This window comes from Naegleria lovaniensis, assembly GCF_003324165.1.
Source record: "Naegleria lovaniensis strain ATCC 30569 chromosome Unknown tig031, whole genome shotgun sequence".
In the NCBI taxonomy this organism is placed as follows: Eukaryota; Heterolobosea; class Eutetramitea; order Acrasida; family Naegleriidae; genus Naegleria; species Naegleria lovaniensis.
The window spans coordinates 127,309-153,801 of NW_025407853.1; the positions used below are offsets into that span (position 1 = coordinate 127,309).

Consider the following 26,493-nt stretch of genomic DNA (forward strand, 5'->3'; position numbering starts at 1 on the left):
GAATTTTTACACGTTGGAATCAGCAACAACAATGGATCCTTCACTTTCGTTGGGAGTTGAAGAGGTGCTTGATGTGCTCGTGGTCTGCCCCATGCCATCTACTTGCAACTCAGCAAACGAAGAAAAACTCTTCGATTTAAGGCTGTGTTTTCTTCGATTGCGATAATTTCGAATGATGGTGTCATTGTGATGGTTCAGTGTTGGAGAGCTCGGTGTTGGGCTTGCTGGAGACTCCACTTTCATTTCAGAAATGGATTGTACTCTCATCATGACCGAGCCTCTACGGGAAGGTGTCGATGGTTGCATATTTTTCTTTTCTTCCTTTTCAATGTCTTCTTTCGCTTTCTTGAATTGAACAATAAAATCTCGAATAATGACCAATAATTGATCGCTATTACTGCTTCCATTGCTGCCTCCATTACTCGCTTGAGCAGAAGCTTCATCATAATTGAAATGGAAAAAATCACAGGCCATTGTAAAGCTATTCTGGAGCTTGTCAAAGGCTTTTTGTACTTGTGACACCGATTCCTCACATTGGGTCATGAATGTTAAAAAATTTCGACATAAAACATCATCATGTTCTGTTTTTGTTTCTTCGTTAGCTAGAACGAGTGGTTGTTTCTCAATGAAATAATTTTTCACAGTATGGAGTTCTTTCAAATCGAGTTGTATCGTTTCCAAGCTCATGTTCACAATATCTGGATTACAAACACAATTCTCAAGATCTGTTTCAAAATTATAGAGTCCATTACTATCTTTCTTTAAGGTTTCAGCGAGAAAGTGAATTAAGGTGTAAGTTTTTGAATTATGCTGAGATTTGGTATCGCTCAATTTTGGAAGAATATTCAAATGAAATCCTTGAGCATCTTCAAGTTTGGTTTTTCCTCGATTCATGTAATTTCCTAGAAATAAGAGAATGTGAAGAACCTTCACAAATGCTTTTGAGTTTTGTAACTGTTCGTAAGCATTATATTTCGCCTCAATGGTTGAGAGGAGAGTGCTTGTGTCAAATGACTTGATGTATTGCATGAGTTGAATTTTGATTGGTAGATGTTTCACTTGTGACAAATGCCATGTCCATATAAGCGCAGGTTTCAATTTTTGAATATTCTGTTCAACAAGAGTAATCTTTTTTCGCATCTCTTCAATGGCCGGCACAAATTGAGAAATGGCCTTAATTTGCTCTATTGATAGTGGCTGAGTATCGAGATGATTGATGTTTTGCATAATAGAGGTCACGTCGCTATGTTTGAACAGGCCGCTGATTAGAATTTCTAAATTTCTAGATAGGGATGAGTCAATAATAGTATCTAATTCATTGCTGATGATTTTCTTAGAGCCAATTCCTCCTCGAGTTGGTGAGTCCTTGGAAGCTGAGAAGATTGACTCTAATTTTTGTAAATGATCCATAGAAATGACATCGACTTTTTCTTCCACATTCCAAACAGATCGACTTCTCGTCTTGGTAACTGTGACAGGTTTCCAATGAATATTTTTGGTTTTTGAGACTTCTTTTTTTGTTTTTCTTGTTGGAATCACTCGAACATTGGGAGGAAGAGGAATTGTTCCAGGAGGAGGTGGAGGTACGATTCCATTCGCTTCAGGGAACATGGGAGGAGGTGGGGGAATGGGAGAAAACATAGGAGGAGGTGGTGGAATATTTCCTGACGTTTCAATCTCTGCAGGATCTCGCACATCGTCGTCGCTGACAAGAGGAAATGAATATTCTGTCAGCTGTTTCAATGGATATTCGGTTCCATCGAAATAGAATAATTTTGCAGAGTTGGAGAATAAATTCAGCATGGTTTGGCTATACATTGGATCGTTCTCAATGGGATTCTCTAATAGAGTCAATGCATGTAATGATTCAAAATAATTTAAGAAATAGACATCTTCAAATTGAGCAATACTGTTTGCATGAAGATAGAGTTGCTTGAGGCTATTCTTTCCGCAAGCTCGTAAAATTCCTCTAATACCGGTCAAGTAGTTATGTGAAACATCTAAAATTTCCAGGTTGGGAAGTTTCACTCTTGAAAAACTATCAAGAGTTTCTAATAAATTAAAACTTAAATCTAAAATTACTAAATTTGAAGTAACTATACATGATGGAGTATGTACACATGATAGGTAGTTGTGAGACATGTGATATTCTCGAATATTCGGAATGCAGTCACTGAAAGAGAAAATGTCATTCAATTTGGTTTTTCGCATCCTCAACTTTGAAAGTTGTTTCCATATTCTATTGGGTTTAAACAAACAATTCAAGCTAGCAATTTCACACTTTTCAATATATATAGATTTCACTTGATTCAGCACATATTCACCCAAGCTTTGATCGTCCTCTAATTTTTGAAGTAGTTCGTGACAATCAATAAATCGCAAATTCGAAAAAGTGGTATTTTTTGGATCCAGAATGGTGTCAAATGTTTCAATGTTCACATTTCTATTAAACGTTATTCCTCGTAAATTGTTTGGTGGATTAATAATGGAGGAAAGTATGAATTGACAAGTTGTTGATTTTCCCGTGAAAATTATTTGGTTTAAAGCTCCAAAATATCGAAGATTAACAACCACACCTTGGCTCCTGGTATCTTCTTTTTCGTTTCTCAACTTTTTAAAAAACACCTCAATTTCTGTCACTACTGTTCTAAATTTTTGAATCAAAATATCCATATCCGAATTTGTGACATGATGTGAATCAGAGCTATTTACAATTTTATCCAATACCCATTGAAACAAGTTTTTTGCCTTGCTTACAGAGTCTCCATCTCGATTCTTTTGTTGATGAAATTGTTCAAATTTCTCAAACAATCGTTGCATATGATAGGTAGAAAGCGAAATTTTTGCAAGTTTTTCTCGACTTTGATTGGGCTCATCGGGTTTCAAATGTAAATCTTCCGATGAATGAACTTCTTGCAAGAATAAAGACAACATTTTGATAATTCTATCCACTGAAGATGATGAAGTACTTGTAAGAGATAAGGAAGGAGGTGAAGAGGACAACAATGCACCATTATTTGGCGGTGACACAGAAATGGTAGTGGAAGAAATGGTACTTCGGGAACGAGGCGAAGAAGAAGAGGAAGACCCACTGAGAGGATTCAATCCAGGTGAAGACACATTGGCAGCAGCTGCAGTGGTTATGGAGAGGAAGGAATTGGTGGTTGAGATGGCAGTTACACTTGAATCTGTATCTTCCTCTTCGGAATCTACAAGACGATGAGGAAGAACAGAGTCATTCAGAAGAGAGGTACCTAACGTGTCGGTTAGAGAGTTAGAGGAGGCTATGATGATAGGATTGTAATCATCATTCATAAGAGGTAATAATGGTTGTTGTTGTTGATGGCAAAGATGATCCTGAGAGGATTCAATTTGAGCTTCCACAACAACCATTCGTCCGTCCGTCGATGGTAGTTTGGCTGATGTTGCAGGCTCATGGTGCATGCTTTTTTTCTTGCTGATGATTACAATCCTCGAAAATTGTAATAATAATCAACAAAAAAGTTTCAGTGTTTCTCTACAGTAAAAAGTTCTCTCATGTTCTCGATTGCGAAAATTCCCGGTATTGTACCTCAAAGCAATATTGTGATCGTTTTTGATAAAAGCCCGTAAACAAAGATCGCCTGCTTTGGAATTGGTCGTGACGATCATGTAAACCAAAGTGGTGTCATTGGTTGCATTCTGTGTTGCTTGCATCCATGACAAATGCCAATTTTGACTTCCAACTTTTCCAGTTGAAATTCTTCTCAGCATGATCACTTAATGGTTGGAACTTTTAATCTGAGCTGGGTGCAGATCAAATGTCCTGTAAAACGCGTGTGTGATCACTGATCACTTTTGACACCATTGCGATCTCATCACTCTGTTAATAATAAAATTCATCCAACTTTAAAAACACACACAAGATGACCATTAAGAACCATTCTCACAAATGTCTTTCCATTGAAGAGTACATCCACAAGGTGGACAGACAACAACTGAATCAAAACCAAGACTCTGTTCAAGTCATTGACGTGCGTTCTCAACACGATTTTGAACAAGCACGCTTCATTTTGAAAAATAGCATCAATTTACCGTATTCCACATTGGAAACAAATTTAAAGTTGTTGGATCCCCACAAACAAGTAGTTGTTGTGTGTCAACATGGTTGTGAAAACTCGGCTTCGGCTCATGCTTGTTCCATTCTTTCGAAACATGGGATTCAATGCCAATGTATTGAGGGAGGTTTCAATGAAATTAACAAACGTCTTTCTACTAGTAACAATTCGAACATGGATAACACCTTGCTTCCGTTCGTTCTCGAAAATAGACGTAACTCTAAAATATGGACACTTGAAAGACAAGCTCGATTCAGCTCTGGTTTCCTCACTCTCTGTGGACTGTTAGGGTATTTCCTGAGTAAGAAGAGGGTGTTTCTATTGGGAAGTGGCTCATTAGCTGTTGGAGGTACCTATTCAGCCATAACCGATAGTTGTGGTTTGGCGAAAGTGTTGAGAAAGATGCCATGGAACAAGACAAACTTTCGATGGTTGTAAATCATTCTTTGAGAGATGGAACCAAAAGCAAATGTGGTAATGCAAACCAACCTGTAAGCTCACAGGATGAGAATGGAAAGATAGATCGGAAAAAAGAAAGGATCATCCTTGCAAGGTTCTAAGGTTCCTTAGAGTAATCATCCAACGTTGTAGCTATTTTATTTACATTATCATTTGAATGTGACTTGTCTACAAACTTAATGGTCAAGAGTTTTCACTTTGAGCTTCCATCGTTTCAATAAATTCTGGCTAATCACATCCATACCCTCTGTGTTCGAAGTGAGTGAGGAAGTTGACTCGGTCGATGCTACGTGTTTAAATTGGGAAGGTACATTCTCACTTTTTTGAACTCGTGTTATGAGAGCGGCAAGCAGATTTTGGGCAAACTGAGAATCTTTCTTTTCAACTTTTTCCAATTCTTCTACAATGGTCGACAATGATCCTGCTGCTTGTTGTGATTTTGCTTCTTTAAATGACGGAATAATAATGTCTTCCATTATGGAGCTGGAGCTCACAGAAGAGTTGTTGTCTTTCATTAATTCAGACATGATTGTAGGTAATGCTCCTCCGCCTTTTCGAATTGAATCCATTGAGGGTTGTGACTTGTCTTTTCGTTGAACGATGGTATGGGTAAGCGGAGAGGATGATTCATCGTCACTTCTCAAATCGATAGAATCCTGTGAAGCGTTCCGTCGTTTTTCAGATGGGTATGCATTGCTAGAAATTGTACTCACAGATGACACTGAGTTGACAGTATCATTCTTTTGGTCTGATGATGATTTTCGAGTTGGCTTGGTTGGAGGGGTCGAAAGTGGAGTGTTAGTAGGTGTGACATTTGTCGTAGTAGAACTGGTATTGTTTGCCAAAGAAGATGGTGGCCATTTAACTTTTGAAACTTCTCGAACCGTATTCGTTCCATCCGATCCAAATTCCCAAAATCCTTTACCTTGTCGTGTGACATATTTTTGTTTTTCACTACTACTCGTGTCATCATCTGATAATTCATCCAAGGAGCTGTCATCATCGTCTGAGTCTGATGAAGCACCACCACCTCGGCCCTTCTTTAGTTTTTTGTTGTTGTCCCATGCAGCTTTTCTCTGTATGAGATCGACGAGAATGGTATTCTTTTTAGCTGTTCTGATAAATTTATGTTTGAGTAAATCACTTGCTGATAATCGATCTTGTGGATTTTTCTGCAAGCACAACATGACAAATTCCTTAAATGCCTTAGAGAATTTGCTTTCTTCGAGAGTGGGTGGTTCATTCTTTTGAATCAGAAAAAAGGCAGTATTGATGGGTACATGAGCATAGGGAGGTTCTCCTTTTGCCATTTCAATGGCAGTGATTCCGAGTGACCAAATGTCTGCTTTTTGATCAGCTCCTTCATGTTTAATTACTTCTGGAGCCATCCAAAATGGAGTTCTTTTGAAAAGATGAATTTCAAACATGTGAATTTCAAAAAGTGACACTTACCCTACAAAGCTGTATCGCTTTTGAATGGTTTCATCCATGGTTCCACTTGTAGACAACACTCCAACCACACCTGTATGTAGAATGAAACACAATAGTGTATGGAATATTGATATGGATGAGGAAATGAAAATAAACATATATTCCAAATAAATCGTTATAATATCGTAACGATGAATAATTCCTTGTTAGAAATAACATACCAAAATCTGCTAGTTTGACCTCCCCATTCTCGCCTATCAGAATATTTGCTGCTTTCTATTAATGCGTCAAAAATTAATTAATAATAAATTGAGCTCTTCTTGCACTTACCAAATCACGATGAATTTTATGTTCTGCATGTAAATATTCCAGAGCTTTTAAAGTTTCTCTCAAAATTACTGCAATATATTGCTCATCGAGAGGACCAGGTTTAATCAAATCAGCAACACTTCCTCCTGCAAGCAACTCCATGACTATCCACAATTTTTGTCGAACGACATAACTACCATATATTTTGACAATATTTTCGGAATCCATAGTCTTTACAACATGAATTTCTCTTTGAATATCCTCAATATCCTCTTCGGAATTTTCCAAATCTACAATTTTGATAGCCACAGGTTGTTTTGTTCGTTTATCAATTCCTTTCCTGTATGATGACAATGTACATGAATAGTCAACCGTAAAGTCAACTATGAGTTCCGAGTTATAAAGATCACATACCATACTTCTGCGAAACCACCCGAGGCAATCCACTTCACTTTTTCATAGGGACATTCCTCCATTTTTGATGGCTCTTTTTAAACGTGAAAGGCTCAACAAATAAAATCCTAATATTAAAATTTCTGCCTGATGATGAGAAGAAACGTTGGCGATCACAATTTTTACAATCTCACCAACGAAATAAACGAACGGAGCTTGAGTAGTTGTTGCAGATTCAAACGTATCGGACTCACTAAACGGACACTGGTGTTATTTTAGAGGGAGAAAATGCGTGTATGAACCGGTGTTCAATTTTTTTATTCTGCATTGTTCGGATCAAGAATCATAGGACTACACACGTGGAAAACTGATTTTCTTTACAACATTTTTATTTGAGTTGAAAGTAGAATGGAATACCAAGCATAGCTTGTTGTTTTTCAAAGAAATAAAACAGAATGAACACAAAAGCATGGTTTGAAATCGTTTAAGCTCCTGGCACTGCCACAATAATATATATCGCATGAATTAAGGCTCCTATATACACCGTAAAGATCATGAGCAAAATATTAATCACTAAATGAAAGGAACACCCTGTTTTAATCGCTACAGGCACAGGAGGCAATAAAATTGCGAGAATAATGAGGACAAGAGTGGAGAGGACCATGGTTCGATTGTGTTAAGGTGGTTATGCTGCTTTGGAGTTGCAAAAGTGAGATAAAGTTATGGTCCAATTGCTGTTGTGGGGAAATGTGGAGTTGTGCTATTTTTTCAATTCACAATTCACGTCTTTCCGATTGCTTGTTCTAGAGTATTGCCATGATTCGGGTTGAACTTCCGAATTTTGATAAAACCCTTATATGAAAAAGATCTTGTGAAAACGAGTTCCTTGTTGAAGTCCCTCAATTAGAAGTCAAATTTTTGTAACTCCAACATCATTCTCAAAGCTACACTCCAATTTGGACCATTCCTCAAACACTTGCCGCGTGCCACGTAGTAGCGTCATTGATGTTATAAAAACTTGTTTACTAAATTCACGCCATGTATAGATACACTCTAAGTGATCACAGAAATTCACCCAACTATGGTAAAAAATTTGGATGACTGATATGTGGCACTTCTTGAAATTCATTAATAAATAAAAAGGTGATATCATATTTACAATATATGGCCAAATCAACTACTGATTAGCAAAGAATTTGTAATATTTTTGATTTGGATTCTTGGATTTGAACTTGAACTCATCATAAATGTTATGTCTTAGTACATAAGTTGGCATGTAATTCTTCTTGCTGAATAGTGCCTGCTGCTGTTGAAGAGATAAATTAGGACTTGAATTATCAACAAATGTGAATTGAGTACTACCTCCTGGAGAATTGGTGTTGAGTTCTGTTTGTTGCTGTTCAAACATGGTTTGAGGAGAGTTGAGTCCAGATGACTTTTTCTTGGATTGTTTCTGTTCAAACATTTGCAAATTTCCATCACTTTGACTTCTCTTCTTTCTATTTTCAATTTGATTTAATTTGGCAATGGTTGGAGAAGAAGCCATCATGGGTGAAGTATTTCCAACCACTGAAGATGATGCTCCTGTTGTTGTTGATGTTGAATTGGATGACGAATTCATCGTCGTCGTCGTATTGAGAGTAGGTGGAGAGGAAGAAGTGGTATTCGTTGCTGCTGCTGAAGATTGTTGCTTGACATTTCCCTCTTCATCACAGAAAAATGTATGAAATTGCAAACTACTGGTTCTCTTGGGTACTGAGGGTTTGTGTGTAGAGCCTCCACCACTACTGCTCATGGATCCGGAACGACTTCTTCTTGATTGAGTGGATGGTAATGATGAACTTAATGTTGGGCTGCAAGTGGGTGAGGAGGTCATCATCATGTTGTTGTTGTTATTAATCATAATGGGGCTACTTCCCATCATCATGACTGGAGAGGAAGGCTCCGAATAAATAGCTCTGTTATTACCATGGTTGGTGTTTAGAACGAGAGGTGATTGTGGAGTCATGTTGTTGTTGTTGATATTATTATTACTATTATGAAACGCATAGGATAAATTCGGGTGTTGTTGATGCGTGTTGTTGGAATGACTTCTCACATGAATGTGCTTTTGCAAATTCACAGAGGATGAAGTAGAATCAATGCTCATGACGGAATTGGTGCTGTTGGAGCGTTTCTTTCTTCTATCGCTCTCCATCTTGATATTCTCAACAGACTTGATCGGGAAAGAGTTATTCATCATCATGGTAGAAGTTGATTGTTGTTGGAATGGATTGGCAATCACTGTGGTTGGTAAGGGTGAGCTTGGAGAAGAAACCATCATGTGGTTGTTGTTGTTACTGTTATTGATATTATTACTAGTATTGATCATGAATGGAGTATTGAATGATTGTTGTTGAAATTGTGAAGCTTGAAACATAAAACCATTGTTATTGGTACCACTGACACTATTGACAGGTAAATTAGATGGGTTATTTTGATGATGGAACAACACAGGTTGTTGCTGGGAGTAGCCTTGTTGGTGGATCAAGAAGGCATGTTGAGAGTTGTTGGACGCTGGTGCATTAGTTGGCGTTTGTCCAAATACCATTCCAGAACTAGGACTGCCAGTTGCAACAACATTTTGTCCTCCCATACTCATCATGAGTGAAGTTATGGTGTTTGGTTGGGAATGATCATTCCCTTGAGGTTGATGTTGGAATGAAAGTTGTTGTTGCTGTTGGTGCTGGTGTTGAAGAAACGCTTGAATGTTGTGTGCAGGTGCTGCTCCACCAATGACTTGATGTCCTAATGGTCCAACTGAGAGAGTAGGAGTTGTGGTCGTGGTAGTAGCAGTAGTAGCAGTCGTACCTGAGCCAGCATGGCATGTTGATGAATGATTTACTAGACCCGAATTCATCATCATCATGTTACTCAATATCAAGTCTTGAGGCAAACCATATTGTTGTTGCTGTTGTTGGGAAGTAGCATCATGAATAACTTTGAGTCCGAGAGAAGAGTCATAATCACTCAATGCTTGATCGATTTCTTTATAAAAGACAAGCTCATCGGTGAGTGGTTGTTGTTGTTGTGAGAGAAGAGTATTGTTATCATTGTTGTTGGATATTTGTTGCTGAACTGCTGGTGTTAATGTGGTAGTGTGATTATGATGATTGACACTTCCTGACAACATGCTCATCACATAGGACGATTGTTGTGATGGTTGGCTCATGGTCGTTGCTGAAGATGTCAACATTCCAGCATTGTCCAAAAGTAAGGTTTGGCTTGTCTCATGACCGAGGAGTGAAAGGTGTTGGTTATGACTGGAATTCAATGGCTGTTGTTGTTGGTGTTGATTCAAATAATGGAGTTGTGAAAGGAGTGTCGAATTCGTGGTGGTGGTAGGTGGTGACGATGAGGTTGTGGCTTCGAAAATGTTATTTTCAAACTGTGAGTGATTACTCGTGTGATGGATAGAGACGATTGATATTGTGTTGGTTGTGAATGGAAGGAGTGCTGTTGTTCTCGAGAAAGTTGTCCAACAACACCACCAGAACTACTACCACCACTGGTGGTGGTGAGGAGAAGAGAATGAGGTTCACCACCATTTTCCAAGAGGTCATCAAAATCATCTGCCGTTATAAAATCAGCATCTTCAATACTGCTCGAGTGGGTGCTGTTGTTATTGAGATGAGAGTGGTTTGCGGAAGATTGGAGAAAGTGGAATGATGAGCCTTCCTCTGACATTTTGTTTTGTGTTAAAAATTTTTTTAAAATAACGACGACAGTTGAAGGTGCTTGGCAAATTGAGAAACAGCCGTTTCGAATCTTGGATTTGATAGATTCTTTGTTGCGAACAATGCACGGAAAATCTTTGGGACTTGTGTTCTAAGGGTGTCTTTGTGTTGAGATGGGGCCCTGGTCTTCAAATTAATGATGAGATTCTGTGTTCAACCCACTAGAAATTGCTGAACGGTTGTACAGGGATTTAATATTTTGACAAACTCAGATCCATCTAGCTAGAAATGAGAGCTATCAGATAACATCCCTGCAATTGTGGCTGTACAATTTGGAAAGAATTACTATTTTCTATTCAAATCTCACAAAATGGCTGATATTTGTACCATTCACTTCGGTTCGTTGCTTCGAATTGTGTATGTAGCACACATTTCATTCTACGATATTACACCGTTGCAATCATTACTCACTCGCGTAGTTTCTGGCGAATAGAGCAAGTGACGAAATGTTAAGGAAATTCTTCTTGGATAGTTCTTCCTTCGCTTAATTCCATGCTTCCACTTAAACCTAGCGTCCTTGGTCATAATAAGTAAGGAATTTGGTTCAATCAATACTTTGAAATTCATTTCCGGGTTTTCCACATTTTCAAAATCCATTTCACATGAATTCACAAGAGAAAGACCCACAATTTCTTTTCCAAATACATTTGTGTTATCGACATGTTTTGCAATGGTATGATGATAGTACTCTTGAACAAGGCATTGATTAATTCTGTCATCCTCAATAGTTTCATAACCAATCGATGGGCTTGCCAATGTACTTGAATCACTATCTGACGACAATTCGTAATAGTCGGGAAGACCTACAATTTCCTCATCCTTCATAAATTTAATTCCAATACCACTAAAATCTTGTTCAATACGAGTTGTTACAAATTCAAGTTCATGAAGTGGTAAAAGACTTCTTCTCATAGGTTGTAGACCAGCATGAAATAATTTAGTGTAATAATAATGAATTCCATAGCACTGTATTCTCCGAGAAATCAATGAATCAAACCAAGGCCTAGAATCAACATGTGCCAGTAATTTGTTGGCTTGTTCCTCCGAGAGATAATTCGGAATGTAAATCAAACCATCCACTTGTTCCTGCGTATGAGGATTTTTAACAAATTCTGATGAGTAGTTCCGTATGATGAATGCATTGTGTGGCGTGGGTCTCGTGTTGTGGTGTTTCGTAAAAAAGTTGCGGCCACAGCAGCCAACTTGACCAAGTAAATGCATTTTTTGTTTTGGGAAAAGATTGAATACTTCAAAGAAATGGAGTGAGCACTTCATTTTACATCCAGTAAGTAGTTGAAATGAATGAGAGAAGTCAAAATGCAAAGAAGGTCTGAAAGTCCCGTTTGCATTTTGACTTCTCTCAATTCTTTCCCGAACCGCGCCCAACTACAATTGTAGCAGTTCATACAAAAAAATAATGCAACAATTTGAGGACGGGGCAAGGCCTTCCCGATTTTCCGAGTTTTCAACCATGGATGGTTCGGAGCAATACCAGCAACAACAACAAGCATACTATGATGATCAATCTTCTTCGTATGATGAGACAAATTCGGGCTCGGTCAATCATAAACCCTATACATTGGATCCAGCTTTACGAGCAGTTTTAAAATACAGGAGAAGAAAATTTGATGATGCTGTGGATAGTTGCAATGAATTGCTTCGTAAAAATTACAAGGACATGTCCATGTGGTATCTCAAATGTAAATCGCTAACTGCAAAAATGTGGATTGATGATACCGAAATGGAAGATGAAGGAATTGCTGATATTTTACTCGATGAGACTTCTGTCACTACTGCACCAAGGCCAGGTACATCCTTAAAGAGGCCACTCACAAACTCTTCGGGGAAGAGAAGTGCCAATCCAAGTATACGACCTCAAACCAAAGATGGTCGCCCAATTACAGGCTTCTCTCGACCTGGCACAAACAGTGGGAGAGGAACATCGAGTCGTGGAGGAACAGGTACCGCTGGTCAAAGTAGAGGAGGTACCTCAAGTATTGAGAATATCTTTAAAGGATCACGTCCGGGTACAACACGTCCTGTGACATCGACAGGAAGATTTGTCAGACTTGGAACTGCTTCCATGAAAATTTCTGGAATGGATCAAGAGTATGCCATCTCTACAGAACATATCGACTTGAAAAAATATGCTACCATGCCTCCTCTTGCAAAAGCCCTCTATGATTATTTAATTTTTGTGGAGCATGACGTGAAGCGAGCTCTTGAGTTAGCTTCGTATGCCACCATTGAGGCCGAGTTTAAGGATTGGTGGTGGAAAGCTCGCTTAGGAAAATGTTATTACCAACTTGGATTATTACGTGACGCTGAAAAACAATTCCGTTCTGCAATCAAAACTCAAATGATGATTGCAACTTGTTTAGAGTTGGCAAAAGTATTTCTGAAACTTGATCAACCCAATAAGGCTTTAGAAGAGTACGAATCTGCTTGTTTGAAATTCCCAAATGACACACATTTGCTGTTGGGTATTGCCCGAGTGCATGATTCCTTAAACGACCTTGACAAGTCCATCCAATATTATGAAAAAGTGTTGCAACTGAATAGCAGCAATGTGGAAAGTATAGCTTGTTTGGCCAGTAATTATTTCTATGAAGATCAACCGGAGGTAGCCATGAGATTGTACCGAAGACTCATACAAATGGGAGTCAACAATACTGAGCTATGGAATAACTTGGCTCTATGTTGCTTTTATGCCTCACAATATGACATGGTATTCTCATGCTTTGATCGAGCTCTTCAATTGGCCGATGACACTAACGAAGCAGATGTTTGGTATAATATTGGCCAAGTGGCAATTGGAATTGGTGACGTGGGTCTCGCATACCAATGCTTCAAAATTGCAACCAGTATTGATAACGAGCACTCGGAAAGTTTCAATAATTTAGGTGTTTTGGAATTGAGAATGGGAAATTCTGAGGAAAGCAAAAATTATTTTGCTCAAGCAATGGCACTTGCTCCCAATCAACATGAGCCTATATTCAACAATGCCTTACTAGCATTCAAAAAGGGTAATCATCAATTGGCTCATGAATTGACTCTCAAGGTCTTAAAGGATATTTATCCGGAGCATGCCGATTCTATAGAGCTCAAAAAGAAATTGGAGGCCAAATACCTCATGTTGTAGGACATGTACGTTCAAAATAAAGATAGCTATACTTAAACAGCTCCACATTTCCTACAGCTCAGCCAAAGTTTTAAATTCACAACAAGTGTGAAAATAAGTGCTCAACTATTTTCCCTTTGCTTCATGACAATCTTTTCCAAAATATCAGAGCTGTCCGTAGCAAAATAGTCCATGACTCGTGATGGTACTTGATAGAGAGCCATGGCCTTTTGAACTTTCTGAATGCAACCTTCCAGTGTTGGAGAAGCACATCTAATTAATATTCGATCAACATTGTCAGGATAATGATGATAAAATTGAGCATAAATTTCAGCGTCATTCTCGGCACTGTCACCAATGAGAGCAAATTTTCTTCTACTATAATTTTTCATAATTTCGTGGATAGTGACAGGTTTGGAGACCTTACTCGAGCGGAGCATAGTAAAAAAGGACCGATTTTCCAAGTGGGACACTCTCAAATGAAAGGATCCTATTGGAAAATTGTTTTTCAACAAAAAGCTTTCTAATTTGTTATAGAGTACGTAGGGGCTACTGCTCACATAATGAAAATTCACATTTAGATACGTATTCTTTAACTTGATAAAAGACTCGTTCATTAATGGAACTGCAATAAATGGATTAAATGTTGATTTCATCATGGCAGCAATACCTCCAGTGACATTGGTAATTTTGATACTATCATCAATATCAGAAATGATGGAGTAGAGTGACGAAGTATCATCACCATTGTTGTGCTTGAATGTATCACAATTGGAAAGAATATAGCCAGTTTTTACATGGTCTAAAATTTGAACGCTGTATTCAATCCATTCAATATTCCTATCACAAACAAGCTCTCTATATTGTGAGGAATCCATAATCACTTCATGATAAAAATATCCATACTCGTCACTGTGTAATATCAGAGAATTATTTAACATGGGTATACTTAATAAAATGTTAAGCTTCTTGGGTGCTGAAAATCGAAGAAAGAAGTGCTCCACCTCTTTGAATATTGTATACTCAATGTTGAAAATTATTTGAATAATTTTGAACAGAATTCTCAAATATAGTTTGTAAGTCAAATGCAGTAAATGATGAAATTCTGAGAGGTATCTATTGTTATGCTCATCTGTGACATCTCTGTACCGAAACAATTGATGATAATAAAATTCTAAATCCGTATTGTAATACAAGTATCCAAAAACTGGTAAATGGAATTTTGTGTTATTTTGTTTGAGAAGAGTAAATGTCCTATAAACATCCAAATGAAGAGGATCGTAGAACGTATCATTCGAAAACGAAACTGAATTAATAAATAAATCATCATATCTCATTTCATCGATAACTCCATCTTCATCGGAATCAATAGCCTCACTATGAATCATGATTGTAGGTACCACATAACTCAAATAAAACGAATAACTAAATAGCATGAGTAATAGGCATCCATAGAGTAGAAAGGTATATTTGAAGGATTTTTTGGCACATTGTCTCAATGCAACAGCTTTGGGACCTTTCCAAGAGAGTGTCCGAATCGCACTGAATCGAGCCATTTTTTCTCTCTGAGAGTTGGAGAGGAAGAATTTAAAGTTGAACGTCAAAGGGATGAAACAAGGGAAAAGAATCAACCAATTATTATTATCATACAAGAGAAAACGTAACAGACTGTCAAAATGATATTGTTTTCTTTGATCTGCACCATTCGTGTCGACGATTCTTCAAGCTTTCAAATTTAGCAAAAAAATCTTTCAAAAGCAAAGCCACCACCGCACATCTTTGCGTCTGCTACTCTCTTGAGAATATTGAGAGCGTTCATTTATTTTGAAAATCAGTGATCGTTTGAACAAATGTCCTTCTTTGGATTTGGTGGAAAAAGTGGAAGTAGTCCCAACGTGAACTCTCCAAACACATCATCATCATCACCAGGAGGAGACTCTCAAATTTCCTCTCCTTCCTATGATACCGGAAGAAATATTGATGGTATGTTTTTTCGTCATCTTATTATTTCATGATTTTTAAAAATATTGGTTGATTGATGGATTTGAAATTTTATGAAACATTATCATCATCACGTGATGATGGTATGAAATTTTACAATTTTCAATATTTGATGATTTGAAATTTCGGATCAATATCTATCATCATCAACTCCTTTACTATTTGGAATTATATTTCACTTAACGGATTTATAGATATTGTGAAAGGATTACTGATTGCATTGGACGATGCCGATATCAAAGTTCACAAAACCATTCATCAATCACTAATAAGGATTGGTGATCAGTGTGAATTATTGCTATTGAGCAAGTCTCTACATTTCTTGAACAACATTTGCTCCAAATCGAACAAGAAACATCGAGTACTCGTCATGAATATTCTCACCGAATTATTGAACATGAAACCATCAAGCAATGATTTTGCAATTGTTCGTGCATCAAATGTGAAAGCAGCAGATAAACCTTTGAAAATACCAGATGACCTCTCACGTGCACTTGTGGTAATGTCAATTAATGAAATGGTTCAAGATAAATCGATCAATTCCGATTGGCAAGCAAGTGCTTGTAACTTGTTAATTGCCTTGTCACGTTATGTACCTGACCTCGTAACGGGACAATTATTAGAAAAATTTCCAATTAGTAGCTCAAATCCACCACATTACTTTGTGATCAAAGCATTGAGTGATATTGCCTTTTATTATCCTTTATTATTTATTGGTAATTTAAAGGAAGTGCTTTCAAGAACTTTGCCTTTATTGGCTCTCATCAAACACGATAATTTGAGATGGGTATTTTGTGCTGCGTTGGGAAGATGGTCTGAAGCAGCAATTTATTGTTTGGACTTATCCGAGAAACCTTCACAAAATAATGCAATGTTAAATCCTATTGACAAGACAACAATTTCACAATATCATTCATCAATATTGACAGCAATGAAACATATTTTGCTGGAATGGTTGAACGTGAGAGAAACAAAAATTAGATTAGCAGCTGCACAATCCATAGGTTATATGTGTCATATTATTGAAACAGACCAACTCAATCAATTATTGCCAAAATTAATTCCAAATTACGTTAATTCATTGAAAAAGGAAATTAAGGAAGATCCTCTACCAGTTACCATTGGTCTTCAACACATTGTCAAGGTTGTCGTTCGAGATTGTGCAACATCATTGAATGACCAACTGCAACCCATACTTGGAACATTATTTTCTGTTTTAATAACCACAATGGCAAGAAGACAAGTCTACAAGAATGCAAACAGAAACATTACTGAAGTTTTGAGAACCTTCCATTACATTGCAAAGGCCTATACTGATCAAGTAGTTTCTTTCATACAGGCTCAATTGGAACAACCCAATGGAAGTGCCATTGTTCATGTGAGCGCACTGAAGACTTTTAGATACTTGGCCCTAAATAATGATGATGATCTTACTTCATACAGAGATGTCATTGTGAGTGGTTTGATGAAAATCCTCAAAGATCCATCCAATCAAATGATGATCATTGCAGAAAACGTCGAGGTTCACAATGAGTTTAGCATTTTAATTCACACACTCGCTCAACATGATGGTTACATGAACTCACAGGGTGGTACCGATCTCGTACATGTCATTCTGCGAGGTTGTGCCATTTCTGAAAAGAGAGTTTCTGATGATTTGAAAACGAAAATTCCTGCTTCTCTCGTGACCACTGCTGGTAGTGAAGAAAAAGCGGCTCAAGCCATTATGGCTCGAAATGAAAAGGAAGATGCTGTCATCTTTGATGATAAGAGTACCCTTAACAACTCTCAAGCCAATACTGAGGATGAAGAAAATAATTCTGAAGAGAATGGTGTTGAAAATAGAGAGTCTAGTGCTACACCCACCACTGGATCTCCTCAAATCGGTTCCTCGAAAGAGGGTTTGGATCCACAAAATCTTCCACAAGTTTACACTTGGTATCAAGTACGAGAAACATGTGATCGTATCCTTTTAAGTTTTACCACAAAATTAGGAGAGGAAATGGACAAGGTTTTGTGGCCTTTCCTTTTAGAATCATTTGTCATGCCACTCTATGACACTGCCTTCCCAGTGTTGTGTCGAGCCATTGCTGATATCAGCAAACGTAAGAAGAATGACGACGATTTTATCATTGACTTTGATGCTCAAGTCAACATTCCAAAACCTAATTTCATCTTTGCTCGTTTATTACTCAAATTGACTGTTCCATTTGGTAGAAATCAACCAGCGGTCAACATATTGCGTGCCTTGTATTGTCTTTCTCCAAATATTCACCCAGATGTGGTGCAATTGTGGGGAAAAAAGTTACCAACACTGAAAAAGTATATTGACACATGTGAAAGTAATGCTTCATTCGTTCAAGATGAATGGGATAATCAATTATTGAATCTCGTGAGAGAGAGTATTGATAGCGTTCAGGATGATAAGTGGGCTGTTGCATTGGGAGAGGCCTTGTTGGATCATTCTGAACTCTTCTACAAGAATAATAGACTATTGAAGAAATCTCTCTTGTCTACTGTTGGATTGATTATTCAAAAGAGTCAATTGAAACAATTTATTCACTCTGCAGTTGAGAGATGCTTCAAGATTACTGATCACACCAATGACGAAGAAAGATTGGGTTGTGCTCGTGGTTTGGGTCAGGCAGCTGTCAATCACTGTGATACTGTGCTCGCTCAATTACAAAATGTGATGAAAGCTCCAGAAAAGAAGACTGGATTCTTTGCCAGAAATACTGGTAATGAAGTGACACACTTTGAGAGAGCGACGGCCATGTTATCCTATGGATATGTTTCCATGTTAACTCCACTGACCTTGATTACGTCTCGTGTTGAAGTTCACATTATTAAGAACATGATTCCAATTTTGAAACCACAACCTCCTCAACCAATACCATATGAATTGAAAGAAAATGGTTTGAAGGCAATTGATTTGATTGGAAAGTCTGTTCATCCAAGCAGATTGCAAGATTTCATCCTTAAATCACGCGATGAGTTGGTGAGACTTGTCATTCAAATAATGACTCCATCGGCACAATTGTTACAGCAAGCTACTACCGTTCAACAACTTCTCTCAATTAACAAACTCAGAATTTTAGGTCTTGATGCCCTATCCACACTTGTCAAATTACCACCTAAAATTGAAGTTGACGTGCAAAACGAAATTTTCAACAGTATTCTGCCGCTACTCAAGATTAAGACTACCGTAAAAACCGATCCAAAGCAACCACCTGTGACTGGGCTCGACGATTTAGTCTCCACAGATGACACTATCATTGAAAGTCACAATAATGTACTGTTTGCAATCTTACACACTGATAACAGTCAAGGATCATTGGATGATATTCTAAGAGCTTTGGAAACTGATCATATGAACTCGAACAACTCCTTGGAAAGAGAGAGAGCATGTTCTATTTATGTTTCATTGTTGAAAGATTTTGCCAAGCTCATTTCACAATACGATCAATCTTCTACCAACAATGTATTTGGAAATTCAATGACAAGCTTGGGAAGAATTATTGGACAATTAATTCCTCGTATCACAGAGTCAGTTGCTGGAATTAGAAAATATGGTTTGGATGGTATTTATCTCGTATTAAGAGTTCAACACTTTTTAGAGCACATCAAATCTCAAAGTGACGAATTGCCAGAATATATTGAAAATATTGTACCACTCAGAAATCAATTGTTTGAGGCATCTAATGTGAAAGAGTTGTTTGAAGTCACTAAAGAGCTTTCACAAATTCTCTGTGAAGCAGTCAAAGATAAGAATCATTTAATGAACCTCATTGATACTTTAATTGACACATTGAACGATCCTGAAGTCGATGGAGCAAACAGTTCATGTATTGTTTTGAATGGGCTCATACGATCAAGAGGAAAGGAACTTGAACATGAGGCTGCAAATTACGTGAAAAAGATGATCAAGTTAATTCCTCAATTTATCTCTGGACAGAGAGAACAAATTGTGAGTGGGCTGTTGCATGGTGTTAGAGGTTTCACAAGACATTTCCCATTACTGGTAATGAACACTCTCATTGCGTATCCTGTACCTCACACCATTGAGGTTACCAAATGTTTTCAAATTATTTCTACCGATCCAATGCTAAATCAACAATTATTAGATCATCTCTTGGATATTATTAACAATGCTCAGCTCTATGAAGAAAAGAGAACATCAGATAGCGTTGATTTAATTCCAACTCACACCACTGTTTCAGCAACTCAAGCTCTCTATGAAATTCTCTCAGTTGAAGATTTCGCAAGTGTGGCCATGAAGAATTACTCCCAAATTATTGTCACTGCTCTCGTGCGTGTCGGAAGTGCAAATGAAATGAGCGTCAATCCTCCAACCAAGTACGCACAACAATGCATTATTAACTTCTACAAGTTGACTCAAGAGTATAGACGAAATACCAAATTAGAAGCTTTGGAAGAATTGGAGCAAAATGGACATCATGGTGAAGAGGAGAATGAGGATCACAAAACAAGCATCCAAGAACGTAGAGAATTAATTCTGCAACAAACTCCAACTGAAATTGAAGCTCCAACTTTGGAAATGCTTTTACAAAAAACTCAATATGGAGACGCTGTTCAATCGATTCTAGATAGACTATGCAAAGCAAGCACTGAATACGTTCGTCCAATGTTTGAATATGTGAAACCATTCATTAGTAGAACTTTTATTGGTCAACGAGTGATTGCAACATGTGTTGTCTCTGTACTGCTCAATCACATCCAAAATGATCGTGAGCTTGTTCATAATTGTATCAATTCATTGTTGGGAAGAAGCGGAACTGATGAACAAATTGTTGTTAAATTGTACGCTTTACGTGGATTGAGTAATCTCTCCATTCATCCAAAGGATATTTTGCATCAATATGTAACACCTGTGATTGGAGCATTATTGTCAAATTTGGAAGATTTGAATCAAGCAGTTGTTTTGGAAGCCATGACCAGTGTGAAAAAAATTTTCAAGATTGCTGAGGATCAATATATTTCACCACTCTTAATGAACCTTTGCGTACGATTGAAACCATCCTTTGAAAAGAAGGATCCACAAATTAGAGAAGCCTCAATCAAATTGTTTGGAGCTCTTTATCGTTTCTGTGATGGAGTGATGAGAGAGACTCTTATTGCCACCATTTTCAATAATTTACCAATTTTACTTTGTCACGTTCATGATCCAGAGGATCGTGTGAGTTATGCCTGTCGACTGGCCCTAAGTCAATTGGTTCCAACTCTAAAGAGTGAAGCTTTCACTAAAATATTCGAAGAAAACGAATCATTTAAAGTGGTCGATCAAGATGATCCCAACGCTCCACTGCCTCCAATGACTCCACTCAACTTTGATGAATTTGCAGAAATTTTCGCCAAGACCTGGATTCGAGAATTCCCAGAAAGAGTGAGCGATTTGGTCATGAATTTAGTAGTGTTCTATAAGAGCGAATGGCACACTGTGTGTGCTTGTGCTGTGCTAATTATTGGACATTTATTGGCTAATTTATCACAAGATCAGAGAAGTAGAGTGAATTTGAGACACACCACACAAGGCCTCACTGAATTACTGAAATCGCCATCTTCCCTTATTCGAGAAAAGGCCTCTAAAATGTTAGGTCTGCTCTACGAAGCTTAAACTAGTGTGTGAAAAGTATCTATATAAAATCTATTTATGCTTTTAGTGAACGCATGTATTAGAATGTGTGAGTGGTGACATTTACAACTCACAAAATTTCACATTTACATTTCATGAGTGATGCAAGGATCAACCATGGATATAGAATAAGGTTTGCTTGTTGTTGAGTGGCAGAGTCTGATGAGCTGGTGTCATTCAAAGTTTTCATATTTTTTGGTTCTTCAGTTAAATTTCTTGGAGTGGCTGCAGAAGTTTCATCTTTGGGTGACAATGTCGAAGAAGAATTAACAGTATTATTTTCCTCAGTTGCTGCTATTGCTTCATCGGATGAAGATTTGCCTTCTTCCTTTCTTCTAGGGGTGTTTGTAACCTTTTCAGAGTTGGTACCGTTGACACTGTTGGTCACTTCAATTTTTGCCTCAATTGCACTTTGAATGACTTCCTCAATTCCCTCTCTCGTCAAGGCACTGCATTCTCTGTAAAAATAAAAACCATTTTCTTGAGCAAATTGTTGAGCTTTTTCAAAAGAAACAGGTTCCTGTCCAATTTCTTTCAAATCATGCAATGTACGTTCATCTGTTCTCAAATCTGTTTTTGTTCCAACCAAAATACAAGGCACTGTTTGAGAAAATGCTTTTCCATGTTCAGAAATTTCTTTCATCCATAATTGTTTAATATTTTTCAAACTATCTGGACACACGACTGAAAAGCAAACAATGAATATATCTGTTTCTGGATAACTCAAAAGTCTTAAATTGTCAAAATCTAATGTGTCATTTCAAATATTAGAGTTCAAATGTTCCATGAACAAAAATTTCATCAAACAAACCTTCTTGACCAGCTGTTGTTGAATCATGTGTGAATCATGATCATTTTGTAAAAATTGGTTGATTCAATATTCACAGAGTTTTTGAATCGGAATTCGAAAAAAATTCAAATACACTACCAGTATCCCATAAATTCAAAATAACATCTTCATCCTTGTATTTAACAGTTTGAATTCGGTTGTCAATGACTGTAGGAACATGATCTTCATCAAATTCATTTTCTGTTGGTCATGGTACCAAAAATAGAAAAATGCCAAGTGTCATCATAAATCTCATCATCCATGCAATCATCAAAACTCTTACCAGTGAATGAAATCAAAAGACAAGTCTTTCCGACCGCACAATCACCTTCCATGATCAATTAAAAAATGAATCAAAACGTCAAACATCACCATTTGGACATGTCCATGAGACAACAACAACAACCACAACAATGAGAACAATTTCCATGAACCTGCAATTCAACTCACCCACAAAAACTACTTTAAATCTCTTCTTATCGTTTGACATTTTTTTTTTCATTGAAAATTTTCAAAATTGCGAAACCAAATTTGTATCCTTGAGGTAAACTTTTGGATTTTCAACCTTATCGACAAGATTTTGTTGGACAATGATCATCCTACGACAAGAATAATCGTGATGAAATAGAGAGTTACATTTATATCAATTTATTTTACATCAACAATAAATGATTTTTAACATTAACAGAAATATGCATATTTTCTTTTCGTGGTTCGTGTAGGAGTCAAGGCATGCTTTCGTGAAGGAGAAGTGTCTGAATAATTATCTTCAATATCATCTTCGTCTTCTTCTTCATCCCCTTCACTCTCGCTTTCACTTTCATCTTTTTTATGACTTTTGACACCTGAACGATGGGCATCAAAGATTTCTTCTCCAATGCATATCGATTCCAACACTTCTGAAATGTCTTCACACTTGTCATGATCGACGTTATTAGCCTCAATGACTTCTTCTTCCTCTTCTTCAGGATAAGAATACTTTTTTGTTAAATTAAACGTCTTGTCTTGTTTTTTGTACATTTTGGGACTTGCATTATTGTCATCGTCAAAATTAAAACTGAGGCTCACTTTTCCTCCTTTCTTTTCCTTAATTCGAACCATGTTCTTGACTAGATCGAGTTGAGAGGTCAATTCATTGGTCGATTTACTTCTCATCTCTCGGAGAGCTGTCAGCTGTTCAATTTTCTTTTCTTTCTTTTTCAAATCACAGCATTCTTGTTGAGGACTTGGACTAATCGATATAGTTAATGAAATAGGAGGTGTCATCATGAGCATCGATGAATTGGACGACGACGAAGAGGTAGAAGAACATGACGCGATCGAACTTGTCGATAAGGAAGATGAGGAACATTTCGACTTGCCACTTTTAGGAGGTGTCAAATAAGTAGGTTTTGGCGATGAAGTTTTAGGAGAGCAAGTCGGTGATGACGATGATGAAGTGGAGGAAAGGTATGATTTTTTGAAATGATTATACGACACTGCTTTCATTTTGAAATTTTTGACTCTTGAGAAAATGAATGCCGATGATAATTATTATTTGAAATGTCTTTGATCGATCGGTAAAATCAATGAACAGAGAGTGATTCACTACTACTACTACAGGGATGGAGAATGTTTTTTTAAGAGTGTTGGATCTGTTATGAAAATTCACCTCACTCCCGAGTGGTGTGTGTGTGTCACATTATCTCTTTCTCAACACTGGTTGATAGTACAACAACAAATGTATTGATTAAGGATCATTTACCCTCTTCTCCGATTTCTAACCTTCTATAGATGCAAATGATTGGTCCTGACGCAAGAGAGTCTCTCGAACCCTCCATTGTTATTGGCTCTTATTGTACTATATGTTGTGCGTATAACAACACCCTTGGAGCTACAAATGGATGTATTTGGGAAAGAGACAAAATATTGTCACATCTAGAGCTGTCATGGCACTTTTAAAAAGAGTGACAACTGACCTTAACAAGTGATGAAAGTACTGGATCGGTAACGTATCACCACCACTATGAATATTCATCTCTACCATTTCGAGTGACCGTACGTGGCATTGATATTCCGCCTTGTCAATGGAGCATAAACTCTTCTCATTCTTGGTAAAACTACACACCAAGAATAGAGTGTAGATGAGAGAAGCATGTTAGAGTGTATCCTACTTTTAACACCAAGTCCATGACATACTCATATCTCTTTGTAGTGATGATCAATTGCAAACACTCCACAACATTCTCCAAAATTTTCCAATCCGAGAAATTCAGAAAATTCAATTTACGGTACTCCATATTCTGAAATGCATTCAGGATTAGATGGAACTGCGTGTTGTATCGCCCAAGTTTGTGAAGATAGAAGAGTTAAAATCATTGTAAAATGTTTGATTGGTCGAAAGTACACCAACTTAAATTTGCCATGCTTTTGTTTGGTCTTTGTTGGTCTGGAAATTACAAAAAGGAAGAGGAACTGCCATCTTCAACAGCCACGAATGAACGTCATGAAGAAAGTGATGGTGTGATTTAGAGATCACTCTTGTAAAACTTGTTCAACAATTCTTCGAAATCTGAATCGGTTTGAATGTCATTTACGGTGCATTCTTTTCTTGTAAGAGGACATGTTCCATTCAATTCGACTTGTTGTTTTATCGTCTTATATTCGTAATGGTGTCCAAATAACAAACCTGGTTTTCGAATGGGTTGTAAAGTGAGTGGACATTTTACTTCAGGAAAATTCTCAACTATTACATCCAAATGTTCAGCACTCCCAACACACCAATTAAATACCGTAGAAAGCAAAGTCTGTTCCTCGTTTTCATGAAGTTTCTCCAGATGAGACATGAACACACTCACACTCATGCTCAACAAAAAAGAGATCACAAAACACACCACCGGATGGAGAGAAAATGTCAAAGTGATCGCCCATGAACATGTAAAAGCTAAAAAGATACACAACGCAGCCAGAACTGCCTTGGTAGCCAATCTGTACGCAAACGCTTTGACTTGTTCTCGGAATTGAAAATCTTTGGTGACTTTTTTAGAGTCCATATGGGTAGTAGGTTCACCTTGTTGATGATTGTTTTGATCAATTCTCAACTGAACCAGTGCAGTAATTTGGTAGTAAATCTGTTGCTTGGCTTCTGATAGTTGGTGGATTGAATTTGTCACAGACATGAGTGTTTCAACGTTGTTTTTTTTGAATGGATTTTGTTTTGGTGTTTACAAGCTGTTTTTTAAATCGAAAAAACTTTGTTGAATTCGAATAGCGGATCGATTGTAATTCGCGACGACGTTATGTTAACTATTCGAACTCAAAAAAGTGTCTCAACTCAATTCGTCACATGTATCCACCTTTTCTCAACAAGAGCTTGATTAATGACCTTTTCGCAATTACAACACGGTGCCATTTTAATTTTGTAAAGACGTAGAGCAGCTGTTAGACACAAAAAAATGCAGTGTGATGACGATTCTGAATTTCTTATTAATAATTCAAAAAACAAAAAGAACCCGGGAATCTTCTCATTCCTGTTACAACACGGAATGAAAGATTTATTTCTAACGTATTTCCTTCCTGATTTTTTCTCACCTCAAGAAATTATTCAAATTTTCTGTTCTCATCATGCATCGAATCGAGCCTTGCGCAAAGAAATTCTCACTTGTGAATCATTATGGGATTTGCAATTTAAATACTTGTTTCCCACATTGTATGAAATGAAAAATCAAATATTGAACTCGCAATGGTGGACTTCTCAACGGGAAGAACAATTAAATCAATTAGTGGACGAATCACGAGATGTATTTATTTTTTCATCGGATGGTCAGTCGTTAATACCGCTCGATCAACATGAAGAGTACACCAAAGAAATGATTCGAATTAGTTGTAGAAATGAAGTCATGAGTCTAGTATTTGGAATGATGATCGATCATGCGTTTTATGAAACAAATTTCTATGAAAATGATAATATAACAAGTACTCACTATGCCAAGAATTTTGTTCTTCTTCGGTTTTTTTACTTGATGATCAAAAGTAATCGATTATTGGACACTACTACAAGATATGAAGGATTATCCATTCATAAAATTATGCAGAATAATTTCATGAAACAACAACAGCAGCAGCGTATACCACCTCGATTTCACATGATGGACTATTTCAAAATCTATGAGTCATTACTGGTGGACATGATATTTAAATCGAATATGCCTCTTGCTGCATATTCTCTTCTGAAATTCGGATGGAGCGATGCATGTGACGATGAAAAGATACCAAGTGATGAAACAACATACTATCTTCCGTATATTGATTTTTCGTATGGTGACAGGAGAAGCTATTACAATAGATTCTTTCAGATTCATCCCTTTGTGAAATTAAATGAATGATTGTGTGATCAAGTATCAAAGCGGTATCTACTGCACCATAGTTATTGATGAAGACCACAA

General features: G+C 37.2%; 11 protein-coding genes across 11 annotated transcripts; 4 read left to right on the forward strand and 7 right to left on the reverse strand.

Annotated features, from left to right (window-relative positions):
• Positions 1-6: 6 nt before the first annotated feature.
• On the reverse strand, positions 7-3,444 carry C9374_007880 (uncharacterized protein; the record flags this gene model as incomplete). Its single annotated transcript, XM_044697894.1, has 1 exon — positions 7-3,444. One exon carries the CDS (start codon positions 3,442-3,444, stop codon positions 7-9), a length of 3,438 nt encoding a protein of 1,145 aa, XP_044545994.1.
• Positions 3,445-3,905: 461 nt separating this feature from the next.
• On the forward strand, positions 3,906-4,535 carry C9374_007881 (uncharacterized protein; the record flags this gene model as incomplete). Its single annotated transcript, XM_044697895.1, has 1 exon — positions 3,906-4,535. The coding sequence occupies one exon, from the start codon at positions 3,906-3,908 to the stop codon at positions 4,533-4,535; it is 630 nt and encodes a 209-aa protein (XP_044545995.1).
• Positions 4,536-4,732: 197 nt separating this feature from the next.
• C9374_007882 (uncharacterized protein) lies at positions 4,733-6,772 on the reverse strand (the record flags this gene model as incomplete). The annotated part of the gene is made up of 5 exons (XM_044697896.1): positions 4,733-5,957; positions 6,009-6,078; positions 6,209-6,263; positions 6,318-6,636; positions 6,711-6,772. 5 exons carry the CDS (start codon positions 6,770-6,772, stop codon positions 4,733-4,735), a joined length of 1,731 nt encoding a protein of 576 aa, XP_044545996.1.
• A 1,094-nt stretch (positions 6,773-7,866) lies between these two features.
• Positions 7,867-11,686, reverse strand: C9374_007883 (uncharacterized protein; the record flags this gene model as incomplete). Its single annotated transcript, XM_044697897.1, has 2 exons — positions 7,867-10,116; positions 10,877-11,686. The coding sequence occupies 2 exons, from the start codon at positions 11,684-11,686 to the stop codon at positions 7,867-7,869; spliced, it is 3,060 nt and encodes a 1,019-aa protein (XP_044545997.1).
• Positions 11,687-11,882: 196 nt separating this feature from the next.
• On the forward strand, positions 11,883-13,607 carry C9374_007884 (uncharacterized protein; the record flags this gene model as incomplete). The annotated part of the gene is made up of 1 exon (XM_044697898.1): positions 11,883-13,607. The coding sequence occupies one exon, from the start codon at positions 11,883-11,885 to the stop codon at positions 13,605-13,607; it is 1,725 nt and encodes a 574-aa protein (XP_044545998.1).
• A 101-nt stretch (positions 13,608-13,708) lies between these two features.
• Positions 13,709-15,142, reverse strand: C9374_007885 (uncharacterized protein; the record flags this gene model as incomplete). Its single annotated transcript, XM_044697899.1, has 1 exon — positions 13,709-15,142. The coding sequence occupies one exon, from the start codon at positions 15,140-15,142 to the stop codon at positions 13,709-13,711; it is 1,434 nt and encodes a 477-aa protein (XP_044545999.1).
• A 294-nt stretch (positions 15,143-15,436) lies between these two features.
• On the forward strand, positions 15,437-21,222 carry C9374_007886 (uncharacterized protein; the record flags this gene model as incomplete). Its single annotated transcript, XM_044697900.1, has 2 exons — positions 15,437-15,569; positions 15,782-21,222. 2 exons carry the CDS (start codon positions 15,437-15,439, stop codon positions 21,220-21,222), a joined length of 5,574 nt encoding a protein of 1,857 aa, XP_044546000.1.
• Positions 21,223-21,310: 88 nt separating this feature from the next.
• On the reverse strand, positions 21,311-22,559 carry C9374_007887 (uncharacterized protein; the record flags this gene model as incomplete). The annotated part of the gene is made up of 5 exons (XM_044697901.1): positions 21,311-21,987; positions 22,052-22,063; positions 22,169-22,270; positions 22,353-22,397; positions 22,520-22,559. 5 exons carry the CDS (start codon positions 22,557-22,559, stop codon positions 21,311-21,313), a joined length of 876 nt encoding a protein of 291 aa, XP_044546001.1.
• Positions 22,560-22,750: 191 nt separating this feature from the next.
• C9374_007888 (uncharacterized protein) lies at positions 22,751-23,557 on the reverse strand (the record flags this gene model as incomplete). Its single annotated transcript, XM_044697902.1, has 1 exon — positions 22,751-23,557. The coding sequence occupies one exon, from the start codon at positions 23,555-23,557 to the stop codon at positions 22,751-22,753; it is 807 nt and encodes a 268-aa protein (XP_044546002.1).
• Positions 23,558-24,576: 1,019 nt separating this feature from the next.
• C9374_007889 (uncharacterized protein) lies at positions 24,577-25,227 on the reverse strand (the record flags this gene model as incomplete). Its single annotated transcript, XM_044697903.1, has 1 exon — positions 24,577-25,227. The coding sequence occupies one exon, from the start codon at positions 25,225-25,227 to the stop codon at positions 24,577-24,579; it is 651 nt and encodes a 216-aa protein (XP_044546003.1).
• A 276-nt stretch (positions 25,228-25,503) lies between these two features.
• Positions 25,504-26,433, forward strand: C9374_007890 (uncharacterized protein; the record flags this gene model as incomplete). Its single annotated transcript, XM_044697905.1, has 1 exon — positions 25,504-26,433. One exon carries the CDS (start codon positions 25,504-25,506, stop codon positions 26,431-26,433), a length of 930 nt encoding a protein of 309 aa, XP_044546004.1.
• Positions 26,434-26,493: the final 60 nt, after the last annotated feature.